The sequence below is a fragment of the Camelus ferus genome, chromosome 13, assembly GCF_009834535.1.
Source record: "Camelus ferus isolate YT-003-E chromosome 13, BCGSAC_Cfer_1.0, whole genome shotgun sequence".
Lineage (NCBI taxonomy): Eukaryota > Metazoa > Chordata > Mammalia > Artiodactyla > Camelidae > Camelus > Camelus ferus.
In genome coordinates this window covers 17,697,467-17,723,936 of record NC_045708.1, presented here as the reverse complement: position 1 = coordinate 17,723,936, position 26,470 = coordinate 17,697,467, and the positions used below count along the sequence as shown (strand labels likewise).

The following is a 26,470-nucleotide window of genomic DNA, read 5'->3' as shown; positions in this document are numbered from 1 at the left end:
CATGACCCACAATCCCTGGACTGTGAAGATGTCAAGACAGGCCCTGGCAGCCCAACCCCACTCTGGGGCTCAGCAAGTGCAGTCAGAACTGTTGCCTGGCAACAAGGACTTGTGACCCAGCCTGCATCTGTCCTGACTGGAAGCAAAGCCACTAGCCTGACTCAGCCAGCATCCAGGTGCTGGGCACTTGGCTAAGGTTACCCTGTGCTGGGCTCAGAAGCTCCTAAGTAAGCAAGAACACTGTGTTGTTCAAATGCTCCAAGTGATCTGCAGAGAGGCAGGGCCACTTTGGGACAGTGGAGAACACATGGGCTCTGAATCCCAGGCCTGCCTCTTACCAGCTGTGGGAGGCTGGCAGGTCACATAAGCTCTGTGGGCCTCAGTGTCACTGTCTCTAAAATGGGCTAATACTGCCTACTAGCATAGTCACTGTGCAGCAGCTTAAACTAGCTAATGGATTCAGATGCTGCTAGTGTCCCAGAGATATGCTCCCCTCCTTCCAGGCCCCTCTGAGGCTGGCATTCACCATCACAACACGAGTCTGCTCCTATTGGAAGCCTTCCTCTTCTGTGGGACACCAAACCTCATTCTGGGCCTTACCCCTGCCTCCTACCCACCACAGCCTGGCAGTGCCTGCAGCGGACAAGACAGCCCCAATGTGATGAGATGTGCCCCGCCAAGTCCTAACCTAGACGTGTGCAGAGGAGCAGCCCCAATGCACCACCTAGAATTGGGAAGGATCTGTTTGGACCAGTCTGTGAAGACGGCCCCTGTGCTAGGTACCTAGCCTGGCCTAGGCTCTGCCGCTCCCATCTGTGCCAAGCAGAGGCTCCCCAGAGCAGGGCATGGCCAGCGGCTTGGGTGTGCCCTTCACTCCAGAGTGGATGGTGCTGTAGAAATACACAAGCTCTGCCAACAGGCAGACTGAGGTTCAAATCCTAGGTCCACTCTTTACTGGCTGTGAGATTTTGGTCAATTCACTTATCCTCTCTGACCCTCAATTGTCCCATCTGGAAAATGGGACTAGGAACACCCACCTTTTGGCACATTTGTTAGGAGTAACATCTCTGATGTTAGGTGTAAAGGACTAACAGGGCCTGGCATGTAAGCCCTGGAGAAAAGCTCACCCCTGATAACAGAGGCCACCTCGGTGATCTGTGCACAGGGAGTGGTAGAGGGAGGAAGGCTGGGTGAAGACCAGACCCTACATCAGCACCAAGGGCACAGAATCCACCCAGATGCCCTATCCAGGCTTGTCAGCAAGCGCTTGGAGAGATTTAATTGGGACAGTCTCTCCTCCTGGGAGAGAAGACCCCAACATCCACCCAGGGAAGCTGAAGGTCACATCAAATCTGAAAGGCGACTTTGTTCTCTGCGGCTTCATCCGTTATGCATGAAAGAGCAGATGGCGGATGCTCAAGATTCATAATTCGAGACATCCGGAGACTAAAGGCATTGGCCAAATTTAAACCGAAAGATGAACTTGTTGGGTGTCTTTTCAGATTATGGGAGAAGAAGAAAGGAGAGAATTTCTTAGTCATCTACCAACCGCTTGGATCCCTTCACAGCCAGTCTGCCCGACGGCCAACATCAGAGGGCTCCGCCCTGGTTCGGGATACTTTTATCACTGTTTGAAAGGGACAAAGAGATAAATGTCTGAGGAGACCCCCCACTGGAGCCTGAAGAGAGCGGCCTTTCTGTGCAACTTGACAGGAGGCCATGGGCAGCACAACCCCAGACGTGGCTCCTGGGGGACCAGGACATGGCGGAGTCGAGGGTCACAGAGATCTAGGTCTGGGCTGTGGCTCTGCCACGTACTAGAAGCACGGACTGGAACCTTGGTGCCTATAGCAGTAAAGGGAGCTCGTACCAACTGGGCTCAATGGGACCTCTGTGATGAGATGAAGCTGAGAGCCCAGCACAGGCCCTGGCACAGAGTAAGAGCTCAGTTAACAGTAGCCACCATTATTATTAATTTTATTTTGACTCCCTTAAATGTATTTGGTCCAAAGTGCCTTTTCCTCTGAGGTTACCCTTGAGCCATCTAAGCACATCCACCAACAATATGATAATTGTCACTTGAGTCTCACAAAACCCAAGAAGGCAGAAAGGGTAGAGACTGTTGTGCCCCTTTCCCAGATGGGCAAACTAAGGCTCAAGAGAAGTGGCTGATCCAGTGTCATAGCCCCCAAGGGGCAGAGTCAAGTCACTAGGACATACTTTCCACCATCTCCCAACCCAGTCCCCAGTCAACCCAAGCCACACATCCTGAGTGGTCAGGGTGTCAGGACTGCTGTCCCCAGCACTGAGCCCCAGGCCTGGTTTGGTTCGGCATGAAGTCTATCAAGTGAATATTTCGTGGACCCACTTGAGAATGTGATGGAAACAATAGACACCCTCCCTAAGAAAAATGTACATGTGGCCCACACACATATAGTACATTTCAGAGGGTCACAGATCCTGGTTAGAAGGCCCTGCCCTAAGTTTTCAGAGACCTCTTCATTGCTACCCAGAGATGACCTCATCACACACTCCATCTGCTGAGTGAGAAGGAAGCCCACTGACTTCAGCCAGGGGACCAGAGACCACTATCGCCCACATCCGGGCCTGTGGTCACTGCTGCTCCAACCACCCCAGGGCAGGCACTGCCCGAGGCTGCACTCCTACACGGCCACCAGGCCGCTCCATCCAAGTGCTCTTTGTATTTCAAAAAGAGAACATTTATTATTTATTTGTTTCCTCATTAGAACTTCCTTAATAACAACACAAAGTAAAGCACAACAAAACTTATCAGCAGATGCACTGGGAGCACACTGACCATTATCAGTCACAGACCAGATGAAGGCCACAGTGTGACTCACACAAACACAGCATGGCCTTTCTCAGGGCTCCTGGACCCTCGTGCCAAGCGCAGCGTGTTTCAGGTTCAACCTTTGCTGCCTCATGACAAATACAGGGGTTGACACCGAGGAGGTCTGGGGTGGGGAGCAGGGGTGCAGGAGCTGGGCCAGGGAAAGGAAGCTACTCCCCTATTCTGATAAAGACAATCCCACCCCACCCCTCACCCAGGCACTCTGCCTCTGTTCTGATTCAGATGCTTGGACAAGTAGATTCTAAGAAACAGTATGCTTCCTGGGCTGATGAGACCTGCTCCAACATCATCAGGGACATAAGCTCAGTAAAGCCAGGCCTGGGAGGCACCGGAAGATGGAGAAGGTGCTGGTGGCTTTGTTGGGAGCCCTGGGGTAGTAAAGGGGGAGGAAGGAAGGAGACTCTGAAGACAGGCTGCTGCTGGTACATCCCCGACCCAGAGTCTGAGCATCAGGAAGGAACAGTGTGATGCTTACGAAGTTTGGTTTTGTTTCACCCTCTGAATTAGCAGACTTCAAACACTTCCATCTTCACAGAAATCAACAGCGAGACAGCAGGGCATACAGGCTCATGCCAGTTCTGTGTGTAAAGGCACCAGATGGTCTGTTATGAAACACATTTTGGTCAGAAAATAGCTGGGGCTTTTTGGTTCTTGGGAAGACAACAAAGCTAGGAAAAAAGGAAGTGTGAGTGGTGAAAGGTGTGGGTGAGAAGGCAGCTTTGGCATCAGATCTGGGTTCTACTCTTGACTCTACCCCTTCCACACTTGTGGTCTCAGTTTCCTCATCTATAAAATGGCAATAACAACTTCTTAAACAAATCCAGTTGTTAGGTTTCACGCATTACCTCGGGAATAATGGGGAGGTGGGGCTCAGACAGGACAGAAGCTTGGGGAAACCTCGTCTGCATGGAAGGAGAAGGGAGGAGCTCTACCAGACAGCAGTCACACAGATGACCCCCACTGTCACAGGCAGGCTCTGGGAGTCTGTGGGCAGCCAGTTACACTGGTTCCAAGCACTGAAGGGGACTTGCCAGGGGGACTTTGGGCCCCTTCTTGTGGAAGAAGGGCAGAAAGAAAGTTCTACGCAATGCAGCACCATGGAGGAGCCTGGGGGCCACACCTGCTGTGTGTGCTTTAAAGTGCCAGCCACGTGTTGTCTTTGGTCAGGGGCTGCCCTTCCGTCTCTGAGCCCCCAGGGTCAGGGGCTCAAGCCTGGGCCCGCTTGGGCCCCCACGGAAGGCAAGCTTGAGGATGCAGTCCTCTCACGAGGCTGCGGTGCCCTCCTGTGTTCAGAAGATGACAGAAATGAATGATCCCACTACTTTCAGTAAGGAGCAGGGGCGCCTCCAGGGAAACCTGGGTCCTTAGAGAAAAGGGACAAGAAATACTTTGGTTACCATCCCGACACCCACAGCAGAGCAGAGCTCGCTCGAGAGGGCAGAAAGCTGGCTATAACACTGTGCTTGTGCTGATGCAAAACCAGCTTCGGAGTTGAACCAGGAGTCACTGAATAAATATTCAAGGCATCTTTCAGTTCTCAGAGAAAGAACAGGGTTAAAAAAAGAAAAACCTCTCCTTTCTTCTGCTTGACTGGCTGCCGCTTTGATCTGCAGGCTGACAGCACTGTCGAATGGAAGAATGTGGCTAGGGGTCCTGTAGCTGGCCCCTGCCCCCGACGTGGGTGGCTTTGGTCTGTCATGTGTCCTGCCAGTCCCAGGCCCTCAGAAGTTGAAGTGGTCATCCGGCTCGGCGCCACTGCTATCAGGCTTGTCCCAGTCGACAGGCGAGAGGCACTGGGCGTAATGAATGTCCTGTGGTGTCAGTCCGGTGTCCAGGACCTGAGGGTTCGTCCGAGACTGGGCCAGCCTGGAAGGCAGAGCTGTGTGAGCTGGGGGCTGAGGTGCCAGTCCAGCATGGCCAGTGCCAGGGTCAGAAGTGAGAGGGCATGGGTGGGAAAGTAGCTGGACACAGGGCCAAAGAAGAAAGTCCTACATGTCAGGAGAGGTGGAGCCTCTAACCAGAGAGCCAAGCCTCGAGGGTGAAAAAGCTCAGAAAACTGTGGGGCAGGTAGTGGCATTCACGCCATCCATGGCTCCATGAGAAAATGCCCAGGAAAGAGGAGAAAGGGCAGTGCTGCAAGGACAGCAAGAGGCATGCGTGGGAGGGAGTCTGGGACAACCGTGGAAGACTACTGGCTTTAAGTACATTCAACATACTGCTCTTCAAAAAGTAAATTCAAAAACAGGCACAACTAAATGTCCAAAGAATAGGGGAGAGGTAAGTAAATTATGGCCCATGTCCTTAAAAGAACATAAGGCAGTCAATGAATGAGGTGTTTACAAAGAGTTTCTACCATCCTGGAGAAATGCTCCTGATATGTTGGTGTTAATGAAAATCAGGATCCCCAAATACAAATATGAGGAGCTGATCAATGCAAAAAAAAGTCTATGTATAGAATTAGCATGAATTAAGCCCCAAAGTCTGGGCTGTGGGATTATGGAATGGTGTTATTTCCTGTTTAATGCTTTTAATGCTGACTTTCGGAATTGTTAATTAAGGGCATGTGATACTTGAGTAATCTGGAAAAAGCAAATGGAAGATTTCCTTCAAATAAGGGGGTTGAAATCAGCCAGGGAAGCAGGAAAGATGGTAAAAAGAATCATGAAGGGCCACACATGCTTGTTTCCACCAGCTCTGGCAGGATGAGGTGGAGAGGGCTGTAGTGGGTTGCTGAGGGTCCCAAGGAAGAAAGGGAGGCCTGACTGATCAGGGCCCAGCGCTTGGAAGCCTGAGCTGCCCGAGCCTCTCCTTAGCCATAGCCTTCTCAGTGGTGCATCCCCAAGCTGAAGGTAGCCACAGACAGAGATGGCCCCCTGGGAAAATGGGGAAATGCCACCACCCTCAGGCTAGACCAAGTATCTCCCAACGGGCCTCACATCCCTCCTCTGTGTAACGCCCCGTGGGCTCAATTAAACATTGTCTCCTCCCTGCCCCTTTCCATAAACGCAAAACCTCTGGAGGGAACAAAGCCTCCAAAAAAGCCCATTTTTGAAGGTGACACCAGGTGTAGGAAGAGGAAGCAACCTGAGCTGCAGTGTGTTCAGTTCAGCTCAAACTGTGGTATAGCAGCCACTAAAAATAGATCAACAGCAAGAACTTTCTAGCAGACCTGGCCAGATAGGAGCTCCCGCCCCTGGAAATATTCAAGTTGAGATTTTTGCTCTGGAGAAGGTTAGTTCATGTTCTCAAACATGGCAAAGGGCCCTGGAGACCAGCCCCCTAGTGCCAAGCCTCCTTCCCCAGCACAAGGAGCCCAGCTAATTTTACCTTGAAAATGCTTCATCCAGGCCATCATCCAGCTCCTTGGGGAAAACAAAGCAGGAGATATGAACCCTCAGTGGGGGAGCCCATGCTCACAGCAGGGGTCTGTCCCAGGCCTAGGTAAGTAAGCTACAGGGACTCAGGACACAAGCTTCGGAGTCTGGTGGGCGCCTGGAGGAACAGGCATAGGCAGGCCTCCCGCCTGGCTACTGCCACCAGCATTTCAGCGCAGGGACCCAAGCCTGGGATGTGGGACAGGAGAAAGGGCACCTGGGTTTCTAGACACTGGGGGTTCTCTGCCATGACTCAGCGACACCTTAGGCAAGTCACTGCTCCTCTTTGATTCAGCTTTTCCTTCCATAAAATGAGGGGCATGGACCAGATGATCTCTATGGCTTTCAAATTCCAAGAGGGAGAGGATGAGAAGGTTTTCTCGCTTTCACCCACTTCCAAAAGCCGAGCCAAAATTCTAAGCTCATGAGGGCTAGGAGATGGCAGGAATCCCACAGCCTAGATGGGAAAACAATGGGCAAGGCTCCTTCCACAGCCTCCTGAGAGGACGGGCAGGTAGCAAGGGTGGTTCCCAGCCAGAGAGAACAGGCTCACGATGCCCGCCTGGGGGACACTGGGTGACCCCCAGTAGGCAGTAGGATTTGACAGTTTTTCAAGCTTCTTAACATTCCAGGTTTTTTTAAATTAAAGAGACATGACAAGTAACATGTCATTCTGCAATGGATCCTAGACCAGAAAAGGACACTGGAGGGACAAGTTGAGAAATATGAATCAAGGTCTGTAGATTATGTAACAGTGTGTATTGTATCAATGTTAATGATTTTGGTCTTTGTAACATAGGTATGTAAGATGTTAACAACTGGAGAATCTGTAATGTAAGGGAACAGTAGCTCTTCGTATTGTTTTTGTAAAATTTTTGTATGTCTAAAATTATTTCTAAATGAAAAATTTTTTAATAATAAAAAATCAGGTTCTTCTGGGAGATTCTGCAGGCAGAGGTCATCATCCTCATTGAACGAATGAAAAAGCTGAGGCAGAGAGAGGTCAGGGCACTTGCCCGGAGTCAGAGCGAGTCAAGGGCCAGGCTGACTGCCCAAGCCTCAGGCTCCTCATTCATGGCCGAGGGGGAGGGGTGTCAGCAGTAAACTGCCCGCACCGGGAACAAGAGGGCCTTTGGCTGGTCCTGTGGTGGGCAGAGCTGTGGATGCTCAGGCCAAGAGGCTGAGCATTGTGAGGAGACAGCTGTGCTGGGAACCAAGCCTGTTGGGGACGCAGCCCTAGGTTCAAAGGGGACATTGTTCATGTCCTACCCTGGGCCCGGTTGCTGTTAGCTGGGGGCTGGGCCTGGCCTTCCCAGAGGCCTGCAAGTCATGGGTGCCAGGGCCTGCACCCTGGAGCCACCTTAGGTCTCATCCAGGGATCAGGCCGAGGCTCGCTGGATCCTTGGGAAGGTCCCCAGGCCACACGAGCACTCACCCAGACAACGCTGCTGCTGTTTAAGGCTTGAGGCCGCTGTGCCTCGTCCATGTTAGTGGTGTTAGCGCTGACCGTGGACAGTGGGGCCTTGGCCATCTCTTCCAAGTCCAGCAGGTTCCCAGTGGCGACCACTATGAGGGGTCAGGCATGTCAGGGGGAGAGGAGGCTCCTGTGTCCAGCCCCATCTCTTGGCCCCATCATGGAGCCTCCTGGGCTGCCCTGGTCCTGACTCCCTCTGTGGGCATAGCCTTTGTAGGCCTATCACCCAGAACACCCAGAGCCCCACCCTGGCACCTCCCAAAGTAGCTAGACAATTGTCTACAGGGTGGGAACCTCTCTCCCACTCATGGTTTAGGCTGGCATTCATATTCACAACAGGTATTAAGTTTTCTAAGAGATCACACAACAGGATGTAAAGTGTATACGAAGAGATGTACACGCAGGTTTATATGTCATAGGGACATGTCTGGAAAAACACACACCAAAACGAGTAATTTTTCCCCTTTACCTACATTTGCTAGTTTATCTACAATGAACATGTATTATTTACTTAACAACAAAACAAATATAAAAAAACCAGGAGTTTACCCCAGCCCAGGAGGGAGGGGGCCCTCTGGATGAAGGGCAGGCCCCCTGCCATGCAGATGAATCCAGCCCCTCCCCCTACCCAAGACTCACGGCTCTTCAGTGAAGGGGCACTGTCTCGGCAGCCCCCACCTAGGACGTCTCCTCCGTCTTGGCTGGCTTTCTCCCTCTTCTCCTTCTCTGTGGGACCAAGGCACAGTGTGTTGGAGCTCTTGACCCCAGCACTCCATCCATAGCCATCACTGGGCAGGGGGTAGGCTGTGGCCAATCTCAGGGGGCAAGTGTTAGGGCTCCAGGAGGGAGGAAAAAATCTTTGCATATTTCACTTAATCCTCACAAGGACCCTGACAGAAGGAGACAACTGTTCCCATTTCTTCAGATGGGAAAACTGAGACTTAGAAGTGAATGGACCTGTTCAAAACCATAAAGCAGGCAGGTGACGAAGCTGACAGTCCAGCCCTGACTCCAGGGCCCTTATCATCCTCCCCACCGCCACTGCTCTGCTAGTCTCCTTCAATGCCCCTTCTATACCCCACCCACCCACTACATCCACAAACCAGGCTCACCTTCCTTGGATACCTGCCAAAGCTCAAAGGCGACTTTGAAGGCCTGGGCTACTGTGAGGGTGACAGCTTGGGCCTGAAAAACAGGAAGTGGGGTTGGGAGGAGGGGTATAGCGTTAGGCAGGTAACAGCAAGTCTCAACTGGAGGCCCCAGGACTCCAGGCCAGGCCCACCTTGGCTCCATCCCAGGCTCCGGAATGCCTGATGAGAGGAGGCCCCTCCCAGGTCACCAAAGCAGCCCAGATGTAATGAGACCACACCCTCCCCAGGCAGTTGGGGCCCCATCTTCACCACCTGCAGCCCAGCCCAGGTTCCCATGGGTATTCTAACCCCCACCTTTGCAATGGCTGTTCACCCCCACTTTTTCCCTTCCCCTTTGGGCTTCTCTAAATGCCATTAACTGTGAGGCTTACTTCCTTGAGAAGGCCTCCCTAATTACCTGAGAACTTCACACAGTAACTCAGCCTTGAGAATTAGAGAACAGAAAAGCCAGAGTTAGAAAGGGCCCCGCCACTGCTGGAATGAGCCACAGATGAAGGACAAAGGTTAGAAGCTGGTAAGTACTATGCTGGGTCAGAGGGGCTTATAACTGGATACCAGAGAGAGAGAAAGAGGCTTCTACATTTCCTGGAAGGAGCAAGATGTCAATGAGTGTCCAGGGCAGAAGACCAAAACCATACAGTGCAACAACCCACCTGTAAAAAAGGGCCACACCTTGGCCCTTAACTCCAGGGGACTCCCATCCACCCCTTCTCCCGCTGCCGACCTCTCTGCAGCAGCATGCACCTGGAAGTGTTACCAGCTCACAAGCCTGTGTCACCCGACCTGGGTGCTCCCTAAAGGCAAGCGTGGGTCTGAACACTCCTGATTCTTAGAGCAGCCAAAGCCCTCCAGAGGTACCAGCAACGCTGGCTGAACTGCATGTGCCCGGGAGCAGGTCTCCTGAGGCCTCACACTCCAGCCAGGATCTACCCTTAGCCCACCTTCATCTCAGCCCCTTCCTCTCTGATTCCAGTTCAGGGTTAATCAGCTCAGCTTCTGGGAGTGGAAGTCCCAGAGCTCGCAGCTGTAGCTGGAAGTGACATGTCGCTTCCTTCCAAAAGCCCGTCCTGGGGAAGAAAGCACCAGACTCTTTCAAGTGCACAAGTTCAGGCCTAACCAGCCTCAGCCCCACTCCCTTCCCCTCCAACAGACAACTCAATTTAATTGAAAAATGAATCTGTGGCTACTGCCTTTAAAACTCTTTTTTTTTTTTTAAATTTAAAACTCCTAAACAAGCTGACTGATCCACGCCAATTAAACTTCACGATGTATAAAATCTCATTTGAATGTCTCTGTCATTTACATTTTTCATGGAAGTACAGGCGCTTTATGGAAAAACTTAAATATGGTAATTAAGTATGAAACTCTTCACAGCTGTTTACAATTTAAGCTGTCACGTCTGAATCAAGTTTAATAGACCCAGTTACCATTGAGAATTGCCCATGAACTAAAAATATGGGCTAATTACCAGCCAGCGTCAGATCACTATACACCCAAGCAAGGGTTGGTCACCCAATGTGGCAGGGAGATGGGAACACCATTATTTGTGCCTCCAGGAAATCTAGGGGCACAAGCCTGATACTGCTTTTGCATAAATCTGCTTATTCATTTGCATACGTCCCCGCCCTTTCACCCTGAAGTTCAGAGCTGCAAGTTAAACCAAATATAACTCAAGATGCGGATACGTGCAAGTGGCTGCAAGCCCAGGCTGGGCAGCCACTGGGAGCGGGGTGAGCCCTGTCTTCCCGGTGACGGTAGGAATCTGGGCACCAGCATTAGACAAAAGGACTGCTCAGGCCTGTCCATGGAAAAGCCTTCCCTGATTCCACAGGCCAGGTACCTGTCCCTCCTCTGAGTGCCTCTGGCCTGTGGGTCTGTCTTATTAATCTGACCCTTGCCCAGTTTTTGATGTCCTTGTCTTGTTCTGGGTAACCAGGCTGTTAGCTTCTCACAGGGGCCAGATATACCTTAGGGCTGCAGACCTGGGCCAGGAGCCCAGGATCCAGGATCCTAGCCAGGTACTCAAACCAAGTCAGGCCAGGTGCCCTGCACTGCCCTATTGTCCAGAAGCATATATCCTTGTACAAAAGGATTACCTGAGGAATGCCACTGACCCCGTGAGAACAGTTCTGCCCCACCCTACCCCAGGCAGAATTAGGAGGTATCACTTTGCTTATTATCGGCCCACCTGCACTGCAACCCTGGGCTCCCCATCGATGCTCGCAATGGCACCTTCACTTCAGATCCCAGAGACTGACGCGTTGGCTGAGGCCTCCATGGTGGGCAGATGGAAATATTTCGCTGTAGAGAACCTTATTCTGGCCGTGCTCAAAAGAAGCCACCAGGGAAAGGAGGCCTGCTGGTTGTGCTGCCTGAGTTGAGCTTAACTGGTGGCCAACCCAGAAGAGGACCCCTTTCCCCTCCACCCTGGGTGGGTCATAGGCCTCTTGCTCATTCTGGCAGCCCATGGAGGAAGGGTGGGGATGTGGAGACTCTGGGCCCCTGGCCAAAAGGAAGGTGACGTCAACATCCAAATTCAAGGCTCCCCTGAGGCTGACTCTACCTTGCTACTCACCCAGCCTCCAGTGACATCTGAATTCTCAAACCCCAATCAAACCACTTAATTTTGCACCTCTGTGTCTTTGCACAAGCTGATTCCTGTGCTCGAGGGCACCCACCCTCTCACCACTCTGTCCCCTGTTTCTCAGTCTGGCAAACTCCTACTTATTACTGATCTTTCAAAGCCCAGTTCAAAACGTCACCTTTTCTGTTAAGCCTTTCTGACCTCCAGCACGACTTAGCAGCCTCCACCCTAGAACAAGCCCCTGTGTTCCAGTTACTGAATCCGGGCTCTTTTCTCCCATTGCTTCCTTCCTATCTTCATGGCTAATCCCTTGGGTCCCCAGTGCCTGACACAGGGCTTAGCCTGTGACAGGCAGCAGCAAACATCTGTGGAGGTGTCTGCCAGCAGGTGGGATACATTACCTGAGGCACCCATTTCACCTTCCATCTCCTGCTCAGAAATGTCCACTCCGCCCTGAGAGTCTTGGGATCTCCAACATGACCAGACCACGAGGCCATAACACACTGGCAGCTTGGGCTTGGCTGAGGCCTTGGGAGCCACAAGGACACCCTCTGGCTTGGTAGCCTATTTACACCACCCTTGGCTGGGCTCTCTCTGAGAAGCCTCCCCAGGGATCCCTGAAGGGGAAAGGCTGGAGAAGGATAAGCCACGATCTAGGCAGTCAGCCCTGACACAGATGAGAACAGGCCAAGCAAAGCAAAGAGTCTGGGCCTCAGTGTCCAGCAGAAGCCCTTCCCTCTGCCTGATGGCTCTGCTGTCAGCACCAAGCAGTGGCTGTCTGTTTTCCTCAGTATCTGACCACTTGATCTGGGGCAGGCTGGTTTTGTTCAAGCCTGTCTGAGGTCCTCTGACCTGAGGCCAGGCCTCCCTTAGCCACTGGGCCAGAATCTGCTTTCTTTTACCCCCGACCTCCCCATCCCAGAAGTCTCTGCATCTTAGGAGCCCTCACTCTGCAGCAATGGCCATGGGCCAGTGGCCCCTTCCCAGTGCCTGCTCTGGTCAGTGGGGAGGAAGAGACAAACAATGGGGACATAATGAGCTTGTTCTGTGGGAACAAGGCCGTCATGGGAGAAGCCACTGCAGCAAAGGAACCTGGGGAATCACGAGGCCCTGGGTGAGTGTCTGGCGACACTGAGTCTGCAGGAAAGAAACGAGGTGCACAAAAGAAACTGGAACCTTTCAGAACAATCCTGAAGGTCACTGAGGGGACCTCATTTTGCTGAGGGGCACGCAGCCCAGAGAAGGACAGGATCTTATCCACAGTCACACAGGCTCAGGCCCCTGGTTTGTCTCCTATAGTGCTCCTTTCCAGAGACCTATGGTGGGCTGAATTGTGCCCCTGCCCCAAGGTATCCACATTCTAATCCCTGGAACCTGTGAATGTTACCTTGCATGACAAAGGGGGACTCTGCAGATGTGATTAAGTTAAGGATTTTGAGATGGGGGATTATCCTGGATTACCCAGAGGGCCCAATCACAAGGGGCCTTATGAGAGGCAGGAGGGTGAGTCAGAAATAGCAATGTGATGACAGAAGCAGAGAGGGAGGTGGGAAGACGCTACACTTCTGGCTCTGAAGTTGGAGAAGGGGGCTCTGAGAGGAAGCAGGAAGCCTCGGGAAGGCATTTGAAGACTGTGATGTCCTGGATGTATCCGTGAAGGGCAGGGTAGTGGGGAAAGGATCTTGTCTTGTCTCCTTGGCTATAAGGACCATAGGGGACAGGGACTGGGGCTCTGGGCTTTGTACACAGAGGTTAACAGAGGCCAATCCTAAATCAATAAATGTCAGGAATCTCCTCACAGGGCGGATGCTCAGACTTCGGGAAGAAAAGCTTCAGTGCCAAAGTCTGACTCACTCCAGCTGCTTGCCATGAAGTTCAAGAATGCGCAGAGACCACCGAGGTCCCACTCGTCCCAGCTAGATGTGGTCAGGGTGGCTTGGAAATGGGGCAAGGGGCTCCTGGCTCCTCACGAGTCATGCCGGGAGAGGAAGAAACATAGGTTTAGAACCTCACTCTGCCTGACTGGCTACATCATCTTCAGCAAGACAGCTGACCTCTGTGAGGCTATTTCTGCATTAAAAATACAAAAATAATGAAGATAGTAACAGCTCCCACCTCGCAGAGCTGTTCTGAGGACTAAGTGAGATGATACCTTAAAGATGATCCCTGAAACAGGCAAAGAGTAGGTACCAAATATGGCCATTTCCCTCTCTGCTCTAGCCAAACCAGGTCCCCTGAAGGCTCTCGCCTTCGCCTTTCACCATCAAATCACATTATAGAGAGGAAGGGGCCCAGGATGTTCACTCACTGAAAACATGGGCTTGTCACTGCCCACAGGCCAGGCTGGCCAGCTCACCCTGACAGGTTGCCCACTTGACTGCAGCCCTACTCAGTGCCCTCAGCCCTCAGCACCACTTGGGGTCAGAGATTTCAGATTTTCTTTAATTGATGTCACCTTTGGGCTTGCCTCCCTTCTCCCCCGACAGGGCCCCCAAGGGCAGCCAAGGCGAGCCTACAGCCTGCCCGAACCCCAGCCCCTCCATACTGACCATCTTCCGCTTGCTGCAGAGGAAGGCATGGCATTCAAGATTCTCATTGTGCTGGCTCTGCGCGATGTATGCAAACACTTTGTCATGCATCTTGTCTGCCGTGCAGTAGGAGATTCTGAAAGACAAGTGGTAAGTGTCACCAGACTCTGTCACAGGGGCCTGACCACATCCAGAATGCCCTTTAGAGCATCTCCCCTGAGTTCCGGGGAGCCTGCCATCCCAGTCCACGAGGGCAGGACTCTGGGCCTGGCATCCAGGCCATCTATGCGGGGGGACCAGGCCAGGCAGGAAGGAGTCGGGGCAAGGAATGGAGGAAGGGCACTTCCCTCCTCTATTGAGCCACATCTCAAAATAGCAGTAGCCATTTAGGCACACCAGGCAACATTCTAGATATCACCTCACTGAATTCTCAGAGTTGTCCTCTGAAATGGGTTCTATTACTCCCCTCACTTCTCAGGTGAGAAAACTGAGGCTGTCTCAGACCACCAACCTAGATTCCAGAGGCCATAAACACTATGCTGCCTCTTGAGGGTTTGGGTTGACCAGCTGGAAGGAGAAGCAGGACACTGCCCTGCCCTGCAAGGCCCTTCACCTGACCCCCTCTTCCCCTACCCTATCTGTCCCTGCTCTGATCACACCCCTACCCGGAGGTCAGATGAGTTCCAGGCCCATCTCTCCCAGGGTGACTAAGACTGCTGACAAGTTCTCCTGGAGCTACGGCCGGGGTAGAGGAGCTGAGGGTAGGGCGGGGGTCTGGGAGGGAGACACAGCAGCTCCCTTCCCTTGAAACACCTGTTCCCCCTTGTCTGATCCCTCCATGCTGTCTCCAGTCATCCTGGGAATCCCAATCAGGAAAGAAGTGGCAGAGTTCAGCAGACTCCCTCACCTCATGTGGCCCCAGCTTCAGTCTCAGGCATCAACAGAGGGATGAGTACCATGTAAAACCCCAATGTGGGCAGAGGGAGGGGACACCAGGTTCCCACCTGCCTCTTCTCCATCCCAGGGGATCCAGCCTCCTGTTCTAAATGTCCTGGGTTCTTGGTATCAGTCAGCTAGATCCTGCTTTCTTTAAGCCCCAGCAAGGTGCCACCTCCCCTGAGAGGCTTTCCCAGATTTCCCCAGGCTGGCCCCTCCTTCTCTGCCCTCCTGGGAAACACTTATACTCCCTTCTATTTCCTCCTCTCCATTCCGCCTTGACTGGAAGCTCCTTGAGGGCAGGGGCTGGATCTGACTCCTTACCTGGCCCAGACCTCAGCAGAGCAGGTGTTTGCAAAGTGTTGGTTAAAGGAGGCAGGTAGAATCAGGAAGGTAAGAGGAAGACACCAGATCTGGAAACTCTTAACATCACGCCCCCACCCCCAACTTAGTACTGTCTTGTGCTCTAGCCTGCTTAGCCTTCTGCTTGTAGACAAAGTCAGAGGGTAGAGGGATGCCTGCTAGATTGGGGCCTGCTGGACAGAACTCTGGCCTCAGTATTCTGGTCCCAGATCAGCCATAACCTCACCATGAGACCTAGGGCAATTCCCTCTCTAGGCCTGAACTTCCCTGTCTGGAAGATGGACCTGAGCTGTCTCTTCCAGCTCTGAAATCATACAACTGACCAGCCAAGAGAGAGGTGGGTATAGCATGAGGCTCCAAGGGCTGGGCTCTGCCTCCCTGCAAAGAGCCCCCACCCCTTACAGAGATCATCTACACTCTTGGCCTCAGACTCTGCCTGAGGCCTCCCCGGACGCCTGGCCAGATGTCCAGAGCTGAGCTGCTGCATTCCTAGCAAAAAAGGCAGTGACTGTGCAGCTCTCTGCTCCAAGCCTGACTCAGCAGCACGCATTGGGGGTGGGGGTGGGGGTGGGGCGGGGTGGGGGTGGTTCCCAGACCCGCTGAAACTAGTGATAAGGGCAGCAGCAGATGCCATTTAGCCAAGCACTCATTGTGACCCAGGATCTGTTTCCACCCACAAGTACAGATGAGGGGACTGAGGCCCCAAGGTCACCCAGACAGGAAGTGGTAGAGCCTGGATTCAGAAAGGGACTCCATCCACTGCCCTGAGTGGCAGAATGAGTATGGGCAATGCTGAGCATACCTGTAAATGGACACGTTCTCAATGAGCTGCTTGGTGATGTTGTCAGTCAGGATGATCCCCCGTGGTGACACCTTGAGAGTCACCTTCTGTAGTTTCTTCCCGCTGGCCTTGGCCTTGGGACAGACACGGGTCAGAGGAGCCTGCCTGCCTCACTTGGGACCCACCCTCGTGGGCTACACCTAGCTGCTCTAAGCCCCAGACTCAGGCCCACGTGAGGCCTCAGCTTAGGTGACTGGTAGACACGGTGGGGAAGACAATTCAGCCAACACCCTCTTCCGTAAGAACCAGGGACAAGTCCTGCTCACTGAGTACCTGCTGTCTGCCAAGCACTGGGCCTTGAGTCACCCTCACAGGAGGCAAGGCTTCGCCTTAGGAGGAAACAGACTTGGGAGATTAAGAGACTTGCCCAAGGACACATAGCTAGGAGGGATCTCACACTTTGGGCTGAATGTGCTATCACAACCCAGCAGGATAGGGACTCTCCGCTCGACCCACTGTACCTGCCAGGGCCTGACCTAAGGGGGCCAAGGCTCATAGGGCCTATGCTCATTCAGTGCTGGGGAGCAAATCCAGTCTTGGAGGGCTAATCTGTCCCTCAGGCCACAGGGACAGGTGACAGATTGGGTGACAGCAGTCTCCCCACTACCCGCCCCTGGCACTAAGGTACCAACCCTAGGCAGGCGGCCTGAGCTGGGGGAGGGGAGGCTGGGAGAGGCCAGGGCCACACAGCTGGAGAGGAGGACACAACCCTGACCCCGCCAGCCCAATGGCTCCCCTCTAGAGTCTCTAAGCTGGATGCAGAGGGATGCATGGGCAGGGAGAGCTCCGACACATTCAGTCAGGGTAACATGCGGGGATGGGTGCCACCCCAGGGAGAAGCTAGCCCTCGCCTCATGATCCTACCCGGACCGGCTCACCGTGGCCACGATCCTCTTGACTGCGGCGGCCGACAGCTCCTCGCCCTTGGGCTGCTCCACCAGTGTCATGCCCAGGTACTTGAGGCTGAAGAGCATGCCCTCGAGCAGCGTCTCCCGGGTGTCTGTCCAGTTCTCAGGCAGCTCTGGGCAGAGGAGGATGGGCTCTCAGACCCTGCTGGGCAGGACCCAACCACAGCCACAGCTCTCAGCCTCCAATCCCTAGGAAGACCCAGCAAGGGTTCCCCGCCTCTATTATTTTTATCTTTTAATAAAGGGCTAACATTTTCCAGTATGTACCAGCACCACGGTAAGAAGCTTTACATAAAATATTCTCATCAATCCTCATGACAACCTATGAGGTAAACACTTTTATCATATCCATTTACAGACAAAGACACTGAGGCCCAAGGAAATCACATGACCAAGTCCACAGAGTCAGCAAGTACAACAGCCAAGATCTGAAGCCATATTTTCAAGTTCAAAGCCCAAACTCTTAACTTCAGTGCTAACACTTGCTGAGGGCAAACCACACTACTTTCTGAGTGAAAATTCAACGCAATCCTGTGTCATTTGTGTTACTCCCACTTTCCAGATGAGGAAACTGAGGCTCAGCAAGGTGAAGTCATTAGCAAAGGCCACATATGACGAATAAAGGCCTGGAGTCAGAATTCAAAACTGGGTGGCTCCCATGGCCCCAGCCTGTTCTGCTTTCCTCCATTTGCACATCCACAGAGACCAAGAGGTAGGGAGGAGGGGACCAGCAGTGAGACAGCAGCCCAAGGACAGTGGGGGTGGGGTAAGGCTCAGTGGGGAAAGGAGGAGGTGATTGCTCAAATGACATCATATGAAGGCCACCTGATTCTGGCAGACCTGCACAAATCCCAGCTCTGGACACGAATCTCACACAGCAGGGCACAAGGAAAGGATCCTCTGGAATCTCTGACTGTGACTGAGATCAGGAAGTTTGGGAAATGAGGGGATGAGCCTGGCTTACTGGGTGGGAAGGAGACCAGGAGGGAGAGTCAGAAAGAGGCCCCTGCACCACCCATGTGGGAGAGGGCCCTGAGCAGGCGGAGGGGCAGGAGGGGAAGTGTGGTCTTCTTCAGTGGTTTTAACCACCCGTAGGGTTCCTCCCCAGAGGCTGGGAAACAATGAAGGCAGAATGGAAGGCAGGTCTCCAGGGATCCTTCCAAGCCCCCTCAGAGGACAAATGAACATCCCACACCCTGCCAGTTAGAGCCCTTGGCCTGTCCCTCGTCATCCTCTCTCAGATGCTGCACTAGGAGGAATTATGAATGTACCCATTTTGCAGATGAGGAAAATGTTCTTCAGCCTCATCCACAATTTGATAGAGCAGGATCCAGACAGGAATCAGCTTCCAGGGACCACAGAGATGGCCAGGCCCAGCTTCCCCAGACCACTTCCTGGGAGGAGAGCTGGGAGAAATCCTGTGCCCTCTGTCCCTCCATGCCTCTTCCTGCCCCTCACCCCCAGCTCTGATGGAAGAGCCATAGGAAGAAAGTTTAGGACTGGGGATTGGTGGTTCCAGGGCAACTGAGGCCCTGGCAGGGCTGTGGGCTCCTCCTAGAAGGTGCAGCCTGGTTCCGGGTTCCTGACCTGTTGGGAGGGAAAACCTGGGCCCAGGTGGCCCTGTCTGGGCTGGCGCTGCCCCTCCTAGCAACTATCTGAGAGCCCCAGTGGCTCTGTTTCCTTCTCTACCAGCCAAAAGGACCCTTGTACACCCACATCTCTCTGCATTTGACTTAAGCAAGCCACTATCCCTCTCTGAGGCTGTTTCCTCATCTGAAAAAGAATGCATGTTTGTTTGCAGGGGGGTGGGGGGAAGAAGAGGTCATATAAGAACTCACAGATGTACCCAGACCCCCCAGATTGAGATTCAGGAAAGCAGGAACCTGTTAACCCATCATCCAGAGCCTAGCATACAGCTGGCACTCCATATGTGCTGAGTGAAGGAATGACCCAGACAACCCCAAGGCTCCTTTCAGGCTTGCAACACTTCCAGCCCCATCCTCAGTTCTGGCCCCTGGCCCACTGTCCCAAAAGTCCATTTCATTTGATCCTCCAAAGAGAATCAGAAAGTCCCCGAGGTGTCCCAGTCCTGGATTTGGTGATGGGAGCCCCAGAGCAACTCAGACATGGGCCTTGCTCTCAAAGGAACCAAGACTATCACCACCATCAGGCCAAAACAGAGCTATCAAGTAACATATACAACAATGACAAAAAAGCAGCAGCTCTTACTATTACCTTGAACACTCACAGCTACCTTGCAAGCTGGAATTCTTCCCCATTTCACAGATGAGCAAACTGAGGCTCAAAGGACAAGTAATTTGTCAAGTTAGTTGTCTACTTGACTCTAAAGCCCAAGTTCCTAACCATTAGGCAAGACTGTCTTCCCAGGAGGCAAACTACCCTCATTTTAGCAAAAGGTCAGAGAGAAGTTCCTAGAGCCAGGTATTCTGCCCACCCCTCAACACCAAGTCCTAATTTCTGAGGCATCCCCTCTGTAGGTAGATGCCCAGACCACCTCGAGATCCATCTAAGCAACGATAGCAAACTACGTGCTGCCATGCCTGTCACCTGTGTCCTTCGCAGACATTGCTAATCAATTCCAGCTCTATTCTGTCTGATTTATAGGCTTTGAACTGTTTCTAAACACAAGGCTCCAGGCAAGCAATACCAATCGATTAGAGGTGGCCTTGTTCATCTCATTATCCATCCCTGCCCCATGGCAAACATCCTTCCTCCCCCCAATTTCATGTCCCCTCTCTCTCATTTCCACCAGCTCAGCCCTTTCCTGGCCCCTCTCCAAAGCCACTTCCGCTCCCTCCATTCCAAAGGGCCAAAGCTTGCCAAGGTCACAGATGACCTCTTTGCTGTCAAAACATTTCCCAGTCCTCCCTGACCTCTGAAATGCTTGGCATTTTTCTGCACTCCTCCTTCCCTTGCCTGACCCTTCTCCTCTCCTATGGCCTCCTGGAAGAAGGCCCCGGTAGACTGGTTATCACTCATCAGCCTCAGAGACCCTCTGCCCAAACCCCTTTCCTGAAGGAGGGAGCTTGTACAAGGTCACACAGCAAGTCAGAGGGACCTCAGCTCTCAATTCACTACAGGTAATTCCCACAATGACTGTTGGGAGTCACAGGTTCCCTAGTGTCCTCTCTCACATGACATCTCTGCAAGCACGCATACCCACATGCACAACAGAGGTCCCAATCACGCAGAGCTTCTTTCCTTGATGTAACATTTACTTTCCCACTTCTGCGCCTTGCTCAAGTAGCTCCCTCTACCAGAAATGCCCTTCCCATTGCTTGATCAAAACACCTCACATCCAGCCTCTTCCAGGAAGCCTTCTTTGAGGCAGTAGAGCCTAGTGGTCAAGAACAAGGGCCTTAATCCTTGCATCCCAGTTCTGACACTGAGTGATCTTGAGCAAGATAATTACCTTCCCTGAGCCTCAGTTGTCTCTTCTATAAAATGGGAGAAACAAAAGTCCCCAGCTCACAGGGCTGTTTTGATCCTTTGATGAGATAATAAAATAAGATAATGAGATACTAAAATACACAGGGCCCTGCTCATGGTTATGTCTCCTGGGGCCTGGTCTCTCCCGCCAGGGGGTTCCCTTGCCTCTCCTGACCATGGATTTCCCTCTCTTCCTCCCGTAGCCACATTACCACTACCAAGCAGCTGCCTGATGTGTGCTTTCCTCTTGAAGGACTTCTGTTCCTGTCTATTTCCCCCAGGAGCTGGTATGGAGAAGGTGCGCTCCTGCCCAGTGTTGCTGTTCTGCCTCATTCTACTTCTCCTTGCCTCCCATCACGCTGCCCTCCAAGGCCCAGGTTCCCAAGATCCTCCTTCCCCTCTAGGGAACCCTGCTTCCGCTCCTGTACTTCTGGACATGAATCACCTCTTCAGTGAGGTGTAAGGTCTCGCATGCTCCACGTTCTCCCCGGAAGAAACCAGCAACTAGTAGCACTCGATCAGGTTCACTACCACGCCCGCCCTGTGCACCACCCAGCCGCCTCAGATAGCCACACGCTCCTTCCCAGGGGGAGCCCAGGGCTTCAGGAAGAGCTCCCAGAGGCCCGAGGCAAATACAGGCCTAAGTCCACAGCCCTGTTCCGGTCCTGGTTATTTTTGGCCTTCTGGTGGGTAATGACTATGCTATTTTAACTTTGTGATTTTACAGATGACCTGCTGTCAGAGTTAGCTAGGGAGGGATGGACCATATGCCCAGTTTAACTCACGGCTGCAAACATGAGTTCTTTCCTCATTAGGGGCCCCCTGCCCAGGAGTCAGAGCTGGGCAGGGTGCCCTCATGCTCCTTCTGCTGCCCTGGGAGACTCAGCCTGGCTGGTGTCTGGAACATCAGAGCTGTAGCCAAACCCATGAGCCAGGGAGCAACCTCCAACCGGTGCCCTGGCCTCCAGCCTCCTCCTGGGTGAAAGATGACCTCATAAGCCAGAGTGACATCTCAGAAGGGGACTCAAGCTCTGCCAGAGTGCAGCTGCTTCTCTAGGCCACAGTCTCCTTATCTGACAGATGGGCTCAGTCCCTCAGGATTGTCATCAGAAAAAAGGTTCTCCATGCGAAAAGTGCTGGGCAAATTTCAGAAGGTAAGATTATCAAAAGAAAATAATTAAAAAATGATAACAGCAGCAGCTACCATTTCCTAAGTTTCTACTTACACTGTAAGAGAAAAACATGCTGTCAAGGTCAAAATGATGAGGTCAGGAGATGGGCTGTGAGGTTCACAGTCAATCTACCTCCCTGGTCCTCAGTTTCCTCACTTGAAAATGGGGACAGTAACAGTAGCCACCCCATGGGGCTGTTGTGAGGAAGAAATAAATATACATGAGATGGTATGAGAACCGTGCCTGGTAGATACCAAGTATGAGTGAAGTGTCATTACCAAGGGTCAAGTGCAAAGAGCTTTAATGTGTACACAGTCATTTGCAGTCTTTTATGAGAAGAGTCAAGGATATATTAAGATTCCCATTTCACAGATGAAGAAGCTCAGAGGAGTCTGGCCCTGGCTCAAAATTGACAATGCTGGGCCTTGAATACCACAGTTGTGCTCATTACCCTCTTGCAGCCCGCTACGCCCCTTTCCATGCAAGGCGAGCCAGGCTCAGGACCACCCAGGAGAAGTGGGCATCCTTCCCTGCAGGGCCGCCAGAAAGGAGCGTCTGGCTCACTTTCGTTGGGAAGTGGATAACTGGACTTCTTCAAGCCACATACCCCTCCCGCAGCCGCCAGACCTGTGAGAAGCAGAGTCCCAGCCTCCAGTTAAATGTCCCTTGCACTTGCTGTTCTCTCTGGCTGGAATGCTGTTCCCAGATTCCTCCCTCTTTGTATTCACATGTGTGTTCCTTGTCACCTGCTCCGAGAGGCCTTCCCTGAGTCCCTGCACTGACATTCTCAGTGCCCCACCTTTATCTTCTTGGAGGGTACTATTTCCACATGTGCCACCTAACACACCACACTCAGGCTGCAGAGAAGCCAGTGCCTATGCAGACTAGGGCAGTAAGAGCTCCTGTTCCCGGCAGCCCTGCACCACTGACAGGAAGTGGCCCTCAAACGGAGTAACTGAAGAGCACAGTCTACACTGCCTCCAGAGCTCCCCACAGGGTGGCGCTCCAGTCACCGAGTGGAAACTGGCTTTATCTTGTCCACTCTTTAGACTCCCTTCTCACTTCTCCTAACGGTATTTCCTGGGACCTCTTCCCAAATAAATGACTTGCACTCAGATTCCTGTCTCAGCATCTTCTTCTTGAAGAACCCAAAGCCACCACCCTATCTAGGGAAGCTGTCCCATTATTTTCTCATTGCTTTATCTTTTTTTCTTAGCGTCATCACTACCCACACCCCACACTCACACCACTCATCTGCACCCGGTCATTCTGTCTACCTCCTCCGCCAGATGGTAAGTGCTATCTGAAGAAAGACCTACTCATTCACCAGACTCCCCAACACCTCTATGAGAGCTCAATAAATACTATGTCTTGGGAGTTTATTTATATCTTTCACTGGAAACATTCTAAATAAGTATGAGTAGATCCTCCATCCCCTGCCTACCACCACGAACTAGCTTTACTGAAACCTGCAACTCAGATTTCCTTAACAGTTCTCAATGAGTTCTCTGACAACCCACTGAGGAGCCTGAGGGTCACAGGGACTCCTCTTAGAAATAAGGGTACTGAGGGGCCAGGGGGAGCCACCCTTCCAGGCAGCTGGAAAAAAGGAAAATCCCTGGCCAAGGACTGACAAAATATTTATGGTTCCTGAAGAGATGGGGAGAAAGCCATGTGTGGAAGAGGAAGAGAGGCCTCCTCGGAAGTCAGGACTAACTGGGAGACAGGGTGCCACGAGGTTCAGTGCAAAGAAGCCTGTCTACTGCTGGCTTTGCTCTGTGACTTCAGGCAAGCTGCCTCTCTTCTCTGGGCTTCAGTTTCCCCACAAATGAAACAATGATCATGCCAATCCCAGCTAAGGACCCTGAAGGGTGAGGAGCAAGTCACAGCCAATAGCAGGTGTCCAGTCTAATCCTAACTCCACTGGCTTCAGTTTGGTCCCAAACTCAACCACAGGGCTCAGAGTTTGAGGGCCAGGTCCAAGGTCTGGCTGGGATATACCACCCCAGGCCAGGCTGCCGCAGCACTCCCACCCCAGACACACCCCACAGCTTCTCTCTGCTTGTGGCCACTGCTTTCCTCACTGGCTACCAGCCCTGCCCCAGTCACTCTGAGGCCAGAGTCCACGGGGCAACAATTTAGACCCCTGGGCTAGGGATTTGGAGCGAGCTCTTGGAAGCTCTGTGTTGGGGCCAGTGACTCCACTTCCCTGAGACTCAGGTTCCTTTATCTGTACAATGAGTCTGCTAAGAATCCCTGCTCTGTCACCACACAGGAGCAAATGAGATAATGGAAGCAAAAACACTGTAAAAGGTAGAGTGACAAAAGCAGCAGTTACCATTTATTGAACTCTTTCTCAAAGCCAGGCAAGCAAAACATGATTTCATTTAACCTCCCTCCCGCAAAAAAAAATGAGGTGGGTATTACAGTTATTGGCAATTTACAGATGAGAAAATTGACTTAATAATGAGGGACGGGTGGTGATTTCCCCAGATCATCCTGGGTGTAGAAGACTCCAGGATGGCACTCTGGGCTTACTAGGGGTCTGTGTAGGAGGAGGGGGGCTCTCCACTCCTTTCCTCTGAAGATGTAGACAGCTTCAGAGCCCCCAAAACTTGTCCCACCACATTAAGAGTCTCCTCAAAGGTTCACATGACAGTTGAGGGGAGAGGAGCGGGGGAGAAGGAAACCACCAATTAGGTGCCAGAAGAAAGCATTACTGTCAATAACCTTCTCAACACCTCTGCCAGGCTAGAATTTTTATCCCAATTATGCTGATGAGGAAACTGAGGATCAGAAAGGAAGAGTGACTTGTCCAAGACCAGAGCAGGCACGAGGAACTCTTTTCTACCACCCAAGGTGGCTACCTCTTCCCCTTCCCAATATTAAGTGAGGCTTCTAAGATTCCTTCCCTTGCCCAGGCCCCACCCTCTCCCTTATCGCTGGAGAAAACTGTAGGGTTTCCCCACTGGAACAGGCCATCATTCTCAGAAGTCCTGGTTAAATCCCACAAATATTTCAAGGAGTTATTCTGGGAGTCAATAAGTGTGGGAGATGGTGCATCCCTGGCCTGGTCCAGCCTTAATGATCTCTGACCCCACCCCCACCAGCAGGCACCAGCTGTGGTTCCCAATGCCAGGCTTGTCTTGGTTTAGGAGGCAGCTACAGCTGGAACAGCAGAGTGGGGCAAGAGGAGGGGCAGGGCCGGCTCCCTAAGCCCAGACACGCTGGCACTCCTGGGCCTAAGGAACTTGGGCTCCCCTGGTGGAGCCTTGGAAGGCAAAGAGGGAAGTGTGCGACTGTACTGACAGTGGTTTCCTGGTACTGGGAGAAGCCAGGGTCCAGGCGGTTGGTATAGGGGTGGGGTGGAAGTGCGCAGGAGTCCTGGCTTTGGTTCCCTACCTATCAGGAAGGCTTGTGTGACCCCAGGTAAGCCACTCCAGTTTCTCCTTGTGAAGAAGGAGGGACTTGGGCTGGGTTTTTCAGGCCTCAGGGGATGGTGCCAGCTGAGAGCTCCCTAAGAGTAACTGGAGACTCGGGGAGAGGTAGGGGAGCCGGATGAGGCCACTCCCAGGATACCAGCCGCCCCGGCGAGAGGTAGCAACAGAGTCTGCCATTCGCCTGGGCACCCAGGGACTTCAGAAGCCCAAGGGGGAAGATGCGAGAAAAAACAGGTTTAAAAAATAGCCAGGATGCCAGCCTCACCACCTGGACCTATCTAGAGGAGAGGACAACAGGGTCTAGATGGCCTGGTGTGTGGTACCTCTTGAGACCCCAGGCTGAGCCTCGCCCCCGACTACAAGGAGGTACCTGCGAATCCCGGCTCAAGCCTGAGTCGGTATCTGGGCGCCCAGGAGTCAAAAGATGACCTCGTGGGTTGGACTGGGGGAAGGGGACAAGTGGGGTCCCGCTGGCCGCTGACCTGGGGCTAGGGTGCAGGGGTTCGGGAAGAGGGCATTTCCCCAAGCCCCTACCCTACTCCCCCTCCCCCAGGTACCGACGCTGAGCTCCTGCTTCCCCTAGCTGTCCAAAGCAGGGAGATGCTGGGGTCACGCAAGTCTCTTCCTGTGACCTGCAATCCCCTCTGACTGCAGCCCGCACCTGGGGACCCTGAGCTCCAGTCTCTTCCTCAAGCTTCTGCCCCTCCTCCCCAGCCGCACAGCGCTGGGGCGGGAGTGGGAGCACAACGTGACCCCGGGCCACCCCCAACCCCACAAGGCCGTGCCAGGTCGCGCGGGGCCGCAGGTCAGGCCCCGTCTCTCCCCTCGTAGCCCGCAGGAGGCCGGTCCGCGCGCCCCGACCCCCTCCCGGCCCCGGCGGACGCGCACACACTCACTCCGGTGCCGGCCGCCGCCCCCCCAGCTCTGCTTGGCGAGGCTGGGGCTCCGGATCAGCGCCCGACCAGCAGACTTGAGCGCGTCCATGGCCGCTCCGCCCGACGCCGCCGCCGCCGCCAAAACTCCGTCAGGGAAAACTTTCCGCCGGGGCCAGGCGGCGCGCGGGCTCCGCGCTCCTCCCCTCCCCGCGCGAGCCCCACGCCGACGTCCGACGGGGCGTGGCGAGGACAGGACAGGCCCCGCCCCGGCCCCGCCCCCTCTTCCCTGCCCCGCCCCGCCCCGCTCGGACTCTGCCTTAGCTCCTTAAGGCTATCCAGACAAAAGAGCGCCCTTAAGGCAGGAAGCCCAAAGCCCTAGACGCCCCCTCTTTTCCTCCCTCTCCCCAATCCCCCTATTCCCCACCAGGTAGGAGCCTGAGGGTCCGAGAGCCGCCGCCTCCGCCGCCTGAGGCAGGGGATTAGGATTTCTAGACACCTGAAA

At 53.2% G+C, this 26,470-nt stretch overlaps 1 protein-coding gene across 2 annotated transcripts; it reads right to left on the bottom strand.

Moving 5' to 3' along the window:
* Positions 1-576: 576 nt before the first annotated feature.
* On the bottom strand, positions 577-26,190 carry LDLRAP1 (low density lipoprotein receptor adaptor protein 1). Of its 2 annotated transcripts, none has more exons than XM_032495521.1 (9): positions 25,990-26,190; positions 17,002-17,144; positions 16,085-16,197; positions 14,005-14,119; positions 8,833-8,905; positions 8,360-8,446; positions 7,682-7,812; positions 6,200-6,231; positions 577-4,738 (listed from the first exon to the last, which is right to left on the bottom strand). In XM_032495521.1, the coding sequence occupies exons 1-9, from the start codon at positions 26,075-26,077 to the stop codon at positions 4,594-4,596; spliced, it is 927 nt and encodes a 308-aa protein (XP_032351412.1). In that variant the 5' UTR covers positions 26,078-26,190; the 3' UTR covers positions 577-4,593. The 2 variants fall into 2 exon arrangements, with proteins under 2 accessions (XP_032351412.1, XP_032351411.1); XM_032495520.1 differs by having other exon boundaries at positions 2,699-4,738; positions 6,200-6,234; positions 25,990-26,188.
* Positions 26,191-26,470: the final 280 nt, after the last annotated feature.